The following is a 9,291-nucleotide window of genomic DNA, read 5'->3' on the forward strand; positions in this document are numbered from 1 at the left end:
TCAGCTCTCTCCTCCTCCGCGCCGTCCGTTCAGCACCACGGTCAGCTCCCAGTGTAAGTCTCGCGAGAGCCGCGGCTCTCGCGAGACTTACACTGGGAGCTGACAGAGGGAGCTGCACAGACCGCGCGGAGGAGGAGAGAGCTGACAGGAGCTGCAGGACAGGTAAGTACAGCTCTGCCAGCACCCCTCTCCCCCACTGAACTACCAATGACACTGGACCACCAGGGAAGGAGCCCCCCTCCCTGGCCAGCTAGCAAGCAGGGAGGGGGGACGAAAAAAAAAAAAGATAATTCAAATTTTTTTGAATAATAATTAAATAATAAATAATAATAAAAAAATAATAATATAAAAAAAATAATAATTAATAATATATCAAATGCCCACCCCCACCAACACATACACAAACACACACTGCATCACACACTCACACTTCATTCATATACACACACTGCACTCACACACACACTGCACTCACACACACACTGCACTCACACACACACACACTGCACTCATACACACACACTGCACTCACACACTGCATTCATACACGCACTGCACTCACACACACGCACTGCACTCACACACACTGCACTCATACACACACACACACTGCACTCACGCACTGCACTCATACGCACACTGCATTCATACGCACACACTGCATTCATTATATACACACATTGTAAATAAATATTCAATCAATATAATTTTTTTAGGATCTAATTTTATTTAGAAATTTACCAATAGCTGCTGCATTTCCCACCCTAGTCTTATACTCGAGTCAATAAGTTTTCCCAGTTTTTGGGGGTAAAATTAGGGGCCTCGGCTTATATTCGGGTCGGCTTATACTCGAGTATATACGGTAATTCAATCTGAAATTTTATATTTAATCAGTGTTCTATCATTGTCCAAGACACAAAATGAGATCTCCTATTACACGAGATATATACAAAACAAAAACACAGCATAACTTTTGATCACAGATATGGAGAGATTACCTAATAGGCAATGTACGAGCGTGTGTTGGTACATCCTTTTGTAAGAAATTACTATTCCTTTATCTGTAAATTTATTTATATATTTTTTTAAAACAGTCATTTCCTTTTGTATGTTTGCATACTTTAAGAGCACAAAAATCTCAATTGCTACATACCAAATTCTGTCCAATTCCACCATTACACAGGTCAATTTTTAGAGGCACCAAGGTTCCTGCTTCAGTTGCCAAGCTTGTTGTAAACCAAACACAAATTATACATGACGAAAATCTGCTATGAGGATGTTGATGTGGACGTTCAGGGAATTGTCACTTGCACTTCAGATATGGAAAAATGAATGACACTGTTCGTTAATTAGGCATGACTAAGGAGATCCACTGAGGTTTGCCCAAGACCACAGTTTTCCAATTCTCCCCCACGTGATCTACACTAAATAGGAGGGGGTTATTTAATCATCTGGTTAAACGTATAAATGAATAATATTTTGATATTAAAAAAATAAAAAAAGAAATATTAGCAGTAGTGGATTAGACATACATGGAGAAACACTGTCCCAAGGTCTAATAGACAAACAGACCAATTGTCCAGGAGTGGCAGACAAAGGAAAACGAACACTCTGAAATTAATGTACACATGAATGGTAAGGTATACAAATAAAGGGAAGCAGATGAACATACAATAAATCCTTAGGATGGAAAAAAGTAAACATGAAACCACTCACTCTGATTAACTGGTAACAGCACAGACACACCTACCTTTACTTACACAGGCTTAACAAATTCTCCCTTAAAACTAGCTTTCCACAGTGAAATATACTTGATACTGATAAAGACTGGTGTGTGAGTAGACTGGGATGTTTTATTTTCAGTTATGTGCTCTCATATAAATCTATATGACAGGCTGACAATGAAATGTTCTTCTCTGTGTCAGACTGCATTGTGCGCTGATATATATTCAGATGATGAGTGCTTTGTGTGAACACTATGCTCACCTCACATTCCGAATTTCAATGCTAGTGCATCTTGGTGTACAATATGCGTCATTTCCCGGGGTCTAACTGAGGTGGATAATGAACTGTGATGCAAAGAGGTCACTTGTATATCTGTCACACCCCCACAGGTTTATAAGGCAAAAAGATGCCTTGTCTATCCTTTGTACAGAGCTACCTTAATTGATATAGGAAAAGACAACACCACAAGGTTACATGGATGTCCTGCAGCTTTGCATGATTAACACACTTGCCTTTCCACTGAGATCTACACTGCCTAGAATTTGGATTAATTGCACTACACTGACATGTCAAGGTTACTATTTAGTGATCACGTTTCTGAAAATCTATATATCTGGTTTGACAATTCCAATGCACAAACTACTCCTATACGAGACATATGCAAGGCAATGTCATAAACAGAAAAAAGTTAAAACATTATGTTAAAATTTCCTAACTACATTATACATAGAAAAATGACTTATTTTTTTAATCCAACTTCCAATGAGATCCAAGACATCAATGTTGACTTTAAACCACTCATTGTTGGAAATATCCCTGTCATCAGAACACAGGGTGCTTTTTATAGCGACAGATGTGGATGGGAGGAAAGCATTTGAAAAACACAGGGTAAGATTTCAATAAGTGGTCGGAGAAGTTATGATGCTGATATAGCTCTCTGCTACCTGGGATTGGATTGACAGTGGAGCCTGTTTATTTGTAGACTGGAAAGCATTAAGCTGTCACCTTCAGCACCACGGACAGTGCAAACTATTGACAACATACAGTCTGTTATCCCTGGCTCAACACTGAGATACCTACTACATGAAAACACAGAAATCAAAGATTAAAAGGTCAAGATTACTAACACAATATACAAGTACTTACAGTTGTTACGGGGGAGGGTTTAGATTAAATACTATACTTTTTATAGTGAAAAGAGAAATGTCCATTAACCAGTGCAAAGTAAAAGAATTTGAACTCTGTTGCGTTTAAACCATTGATGAGATTTTCCAAGTACTATAAATTTACATTTACACAAAATATGTATACACTGGAAGACAGAGAAACAGACTAGCATTTTTAAAAGTGCAACAAAATTGTTTATCTCCATTGAATGTCCAAATGGGAGATAGATCCTAGTCCCAGTGACTGGGTGGAATAATCACAAGTGGGTCTAATGTTGCCTCACACATATATCGTTAATTGTGTCCGTTCTGATAATAAAAGAAGGAAACGGAAATATGGCTTATGTTAGATATCAATGATCACATTAATTAACAAGCTAACCTTAAACGAATTCTTCCGTAAAGGCAGATGATTTTAAAAGAATGTCAGGCAAATTTATAAAATATCCATTGTTTATATTGTTTCCTCTTTTTTAAGCATCAATCTTTTTAAAGGTTGATATATATATGTTGCATTCCTCAAATATAGTCACTATAGTAACTAAACCCAATGGGAAAAAAGCACCTGATGCCATTTATATTGCAAAAATCTACAAATAGTTTGTAGATTCCAAATGGAATGTACATTGAATTTCCTGTGAATTTGTACATGTAAATCTTATTAAAACTTATTTCATTATGTCCCACTGATAACTTAAGGGTTAAAATTACAATTTTAAACTCTGCGGGCATGCCTACAAATGAGTTCTTAATTAAAGAGCAAAGGGCACGATGTGCTCTGTGTTATATATTAATATTTGAGGCACTTTAATGTCCTTGTGACATATGTAGTGTAGTTATCCAGGTGATGCATGGCTGAAGCTTACACACATCAAGAACATTGCAACCTTGAACAAGGGAGGAAAGAAATGATAACCCTGTATATGCCAGAAAGACCTGTGGAGAAGGGCCTTGTCTGCGACAGATGGGCTGATGCATGCTCATCCAAATGATAGCAAGTCATAAAAAAGCAAGGATGTCATGGCATTCCGTACATTTCTACATTCTGTGATGTAGTCAAAGTTCAGGATCTGATATAAGAGAATTGGAGATATAAAGATGGTCTTTGGGTGTATGGTTCCTTCGTTTCCTTTATGTGTCCCCTATATAAGGTCTCTGTAGTGACTTTGCTGCCTGATCTCAAGGATTAATCTTCTAGTTTTAGACTAAACGCATACCTTAGTCTCAACGTGGAAAACAATACTAGAATGGGGAATTAGTAGTAGCATGATGTAAAAAAAAAAAAAAAATCACAAGAGATGATGTGACAGAACACACAGAAGAATTCCTTTGTTTATAGAACCTGGCGTTAGGTTCCAACACACTCTCCCTAACTCCTTAACCCAGCACTTGGTAAGCCCACACACGTCTCACAGTGTGACCTTCGACTGACCCTCTCTCTGATTATGATGTGACCACCAAAGGTGAGTGTACCTTGACCTTCAGCAACATTTCTTACATCCTCACAGCTGGCACCACTTGCCATTTATGGACATTTCTGGTTAACTAAATGTAATGCCTGTTAGCTGGTGCTGCCTTAAAGCAACCCTGATATAAAGCTGGCACCTCCTCTCTTTGGCATGCCCTTGGTTGTCTTTCTCTACCTATCTCCATCATTCCCCACCCCTGCCCTCTACACCTGACCTGCAGTCCTTTCTGCCCCCTACACATGACTTGCAGCCCCTGGCCACCAGAACCTTCTGTATCACCCCCTGTAAGTGCAGCTATGATCTAAGTAGCCCTCCATATCTGGTATTCAAAGCATTGTTACCCCTGTCCTGCCCAGGTACCTGAAGTCACTGTAAGGGTGTATAATCCAGGCCCCCGCGGATTTCACCCTCTCCTGTTCCCTCTCCACGGCCTTCTGGCTGCCGAACATTCGCAGGGAGAACTTGTTGACCCCGGGCTGAAGCATGGCGGAGAACTGGCGGTGCATGAATCCGCTCCTTTCTTCCCCGTCCAAGGCCTCTCCATCTTCGGTGTCCTTTCCCGGTGAGGACCCCCGCGGGGGTTCGGTGGAGAAGGACACCTTGTGCTCCCGGGGCGGTTCCTCAGAGAGCTCCCGCCTGCATTCCCCATTCGGACTACCTTTGCCGGTGCCCGGGGTCCCCGCAGAGCTGCACGGGCTGCGGGTGCCTCGTCTCCCTGCCGGACGGGGCTGCTGCTCTTCAGCCGCGGCGGCTGTCTCCGCTCCCCTCATCCCCGCAGCGCTGCAGCTACCGCCACCGCTGCCGCCTCCCCGCCCGTCCATGGCAGCGGGGACCAGCGGAGTGAACCGAGGGAGGGACCGCAAGGCGGGGGCACTCAGGGGGGCGGGACCTAACAGGAGATCATCCAATGAGAAAATAGAAAAGGAGGGTACAACCCTGATCAACCAATGGGGGAGGCAGAGGTCGGGGAAAGGCGAAGGATTTTTTCAGTCTAACCAATCGGCGAGGAGAATGAGAGGGACAGCGAGAGTCAGTACACGGAGTGATGGGCAGCCAATGAGGACTGAAATGAAGCCGAGTTAGTGTTAGAGCATGCCAGGGTAGTGACAGGTGGGAGAGTAAGGGGGCCGGACTAAAGTCAGGAAGCGGACAAATAAAATTACGCTTGTAGGCTGAGTGGGCGGGGTAAGAGAAGGAAAACAGAGAGGAACGCGATGGGCGTGGCCATGGGTGGAGTCATGGCGAGAAGTTCCCTTTGGAAAACGACATTGGCTGCTGCTTCGAGACGAGGGCGGAGCTCGCGAGCATAGGTTTAGTAACGATGTATTGAGAGAGCGGTATTGTGGGACAGAGGTAGATAGCTGTATTATCACACCTGGGCACATGATAACCCCTTAAGGACACAGCTTCAGAAGCTGAACATGCCCTTAAAGGACCACTATAGTGCCAGGAAAACATACTCGTTTTCCTGGCACTATAGTGCCATGAGGGTGCCCCCACCCTCAGGGACCCCCTCCCACCGGGCTCTGGAGAGAGGAAGGGGTTAAACTTACCTCTTTTTCCAGCGCCCGGCGGGGAGCTTTCCTCCTCCTCTCCTTCTTCCTTGCGACGTCATCGGCTAAATGCGCATGCGCGGCAGGAGCCGCGCGCATTCAGCCAGAGGTGTAGCGTGGGGGGTGCAGGGGGGGCCGGCCGCACCGGGCGCAACATCTGGGGGGCGCCAGGGGCGTATTAGCCGCGAGGCAAACAAGGCATTTGCCTTGGGCGGCATTTTCCAGGGGGCGGCAAAAAAAGCCGCCCCCAAATGCCCAAGGCAAATGTCTTGTTAGCCTTGCGGCTAACAGACATGCCGGCGGGCTGCTGGGCGGGCGGCATTGGTGGGCGGCCGGCGAGGGAGCACTTCCTCTGAGCTGTCTGCTCAGCTCCCTCGCGCGCCGCAGAGTGAGGCTGGGAGCCGGAATATGACGTCATTTTCCGGCTCCCAGCCTCACTCTGCGGCGCGCGAGGGAGCTGAGCAGACAGCTCAGGGGAAGTGCTCCCTCGCAAGCATGCCGCCCGCCCAGCAGCCACTGGACCACCAAAGGTAAGGATGCTGGGGGGGTTACATTTAAAAAAAAAATATGTGTTAAAAATGTGAGTGTGTGTGTATGTCTGTTAGTGTGTGTGTGTATGTATGTCTGTTAGTGTGTGTGTGTCTGTTAGTGTGTGTATGTGTCTGTTAGTGTGTGTATGTGTCTGTTAGTGTGTGTGTGTGTGTCTGTTAGTGTGTGTATGTATGTCTGTTAGTGTGTGTGTGTCTGTTAGTGTGTGTATGTGTCTGTTAGTGTGTGTGTGTATGTGTCTGTTAGTGTTTGTGTGTCTGTTAGTGTGTGTGTGTGTGTGTGTGTGTATGTTAGTGTGTGTGGGTGTGTCTGTTAGTGTGGGTGTGTCTGTTAGTGTGTGTGTCAGTGCGTGTGTGTGTTTCTGTTAGCTAGTGTATGCGTATCTGTCAGCGAATGTGTGTGCGTGTATTTATAAGGCTGAAAATGTGGAGAATATGTAATGCATGTTCGCACTCAATAAAGTGCTGGAAAATAAACTTGTATTTAGATGCATTTTACTTTAATTACATAAGTATTTTCATAACAAACAATACATGTGCTTGGGGGGTAAGGGTTTCTTTAACTAATCTAGTGGAAGAGACTCGAGTGCTAAAATCCACGGGTTAGGGGCGCAAATTACTTGCCTTGCCCCGGGTGCTGACAACCCACGCTACGCCACTGCATTCAGCCGGTCGCATAGGAAAGCATTTACAATGCTTTCCCATGGACGCTTGCGTGCTCTCGCCGATCTGTGCACTACACCATGGATCCAAAAGTGCAGTGCACCCTAATCCTCTGACGCGTGCGTTTCGCTACTCCTAGCTCGTCAGAGAGGAAAAAACAAGCTAGGAGTAGCGAAACGCGTGCGTCAGAGGATTGGGGTGCACTGCACTTTTGGATCCATGGTGTAGTGCACAGATCGGCGACCGCGCTGCTTGATTTAACTTATTTGTAGCCTATGAATTTATTTTATTTTATTTTCGTTTTGTCTGGTTCCAGGATAGATACTTGGGGGGTTGGCGTTAGGTGCCCTTGAAGGCACGGGACTCATTATTACGAGGGTCGTTAGATTTTGCAATTTGCCAACACACAGTGAGTTACCTTCTATGGACACTTTATTGCCCTGTCTACCGAGACCCTACTTAAATTTGTTCCCTCGTCCCCTTCCCCTCCCCTTGTATCATCTAGTTTCACATCGTTTATACAACTATCAGTTCTTCACTGCTGGCAGATGCTGGGTACATCTATCTAGCGCTCTGTACGTCTGTTCAAATATTACCTACTATGTATCACTGAAAGTAACAGTTTCCTTCCCTTTCTTTGTAACTGTTAGTTCAGCTGTTTGCAGGCAGTTACAGGCTATACGGATTTTAGGAAGGAATATAGAGAATTCTCAGAGTGTACAAAATACCACACTGCTATGTAATTAAGACAGACTACTTAACAAATTACTAAGTCATCAAACTAGTGTTCTACTGTAAACATCACCGACAGTTTCTCTCTATGCAACAGTCGGTATAGCTATTCACAGGCAAACGCTGGTGATATTCATTTAAGCTATTATCTCCGACTGTCTCAAATGCTGGTTTAGGAACTATTTATTTCCTCTCCGGTCCGATGTCGATATTTATCATAATAACAACTTAGCAAGGGATTAATGCTGCCGGTCTTTAGAGGATTTATTGCAGCAAACCACTGACATCTGATGAGACAGACTGTGTAAATCAACCATTAAACCACTAGCTCGGTGCTCTTCTCTCTAGTCTGACATTACTACCCATTTGCCACTGCTGATAGTAACTTGCTGCCTATATTGGTCTGCATCTATCAATTACTGATCTTGCACCAGTTTTTTAATTCACAGTCTTTAGGTGTTCATTTAATAGCACTTATTGGGGTTGTTTTTTTATTATTGAGTTATGTTTAATAAAACTTTATTATTTTTGCGTACTTGACAACAATTGGTCTATTTAGCAGGGTTGCCGTTGGCCATCTTGATATCCCCTGGATGTTTATACTCTACACCATACATTAGATACATAATTTCTTGCTCTTTTCATTTTCTATTTTGGTTACCCCCCACTTTTGTGTGTATCTAATGTGGCTCTACTAGTTCGCTTCTTTTCAAATTTCTGCTTTTTTGACACACACCGTGAGTTTGTACTGTGTATTTTGCAAACCTTATGTGTGCTACATCTATATAATACTTCCTATCTTGCTCAGCTGTGTCGTCTGAGCACAGGAATCCCCCCATATGTACCTTTGCCAGGTATATGCAGACATTGAAGGGGCACATTTGAGACACAGCCATTTAAGTTTTTTCAAACTTTACATTTTTACGCTGTGTCCATACCCCCCTTTGGAGGTTTGTTTGTAGGTTAATTATTCCAGCTACCCCATAAAGAGATACCATTTCTTAAAGAAGACACCCTAGGGTATTTCAAAAGATGTATTTTTAACCTTATTGTGAAATAAATTTTCCGCTAGCTTGTACCAAGTGTAGTGGTAATAAGCATGTTTTACTGCCTTTTTTACACACACAATGAGTTTGTACTGTATATTTTGCAAACCTTATGTGTGCTACGGCTATATAATACTTCCTATCTTGCTCAGCTATGTCGTCTGAGCACAGCAATACCCCCATATGTACCTTTGCCAGGTATATGCGGACATTGAAGGGGCACATTTGAGACACAGCCATTTAAGTTGCCTTTTTGACATACGCAATGAGTTTGTAAAACATATTTTGCAAACCTTATATGTGTTACAGCGGTATAATACATCATATGTTGCTCCGCTATGTCATCTGAGTACAGCAATACCCCCGTATGTACCTTTACCAGGTATATG

At 43.5% G+C, this 9,291-nt stretch overlaps 1 protein-coding gene across 2 annotated transcripts in view; it reads right to left on the minus strand.

Annotated features, from left to right (window-relative positions):
- The window catches only part of HCN2 (hyperpolarization activated cyclic nucleotide gated potassium and sodium channel 2), a 138,896-nt gene extending 133,610 nt beyond the window's left edge, over positions 1-5,286 (minus strand). The window contains exon 1 of one of the 2 annotated variants that reach the window (XM_063455497.1): positions 4,721-5,286. In XM_063455497.1, coding sequence (XP_063311567.1) covers positions 4,721-5,181 — 461 coding nt within the window. In that variant the 5' untranslated portion in view covers positions 5,182-5,286. The remainder of the gene's footprint in view (positions 1-4,720) is intronic. The other variant, XM_063455496.1, reaches the window with a different exon arrangement.
- Between the last annotated feature and the right edge of the window lie 4,005 nt (positions 5,287-9,291).

This window comes from Pelobates fuscus, chromosome 5, assembly GCF_036172605.1.
Source record: "Pelobates fuscus isolate aPelFus1 chromosome 5, aPelFus1.pri, whole genome shotgun sequence".
Classification (NCBI taxonomy): Eukaryota; Metazoa; Chordata; class Amphibia; order Anura; family Pelobatidae; genus Pelobates; species Pelobates fuscus.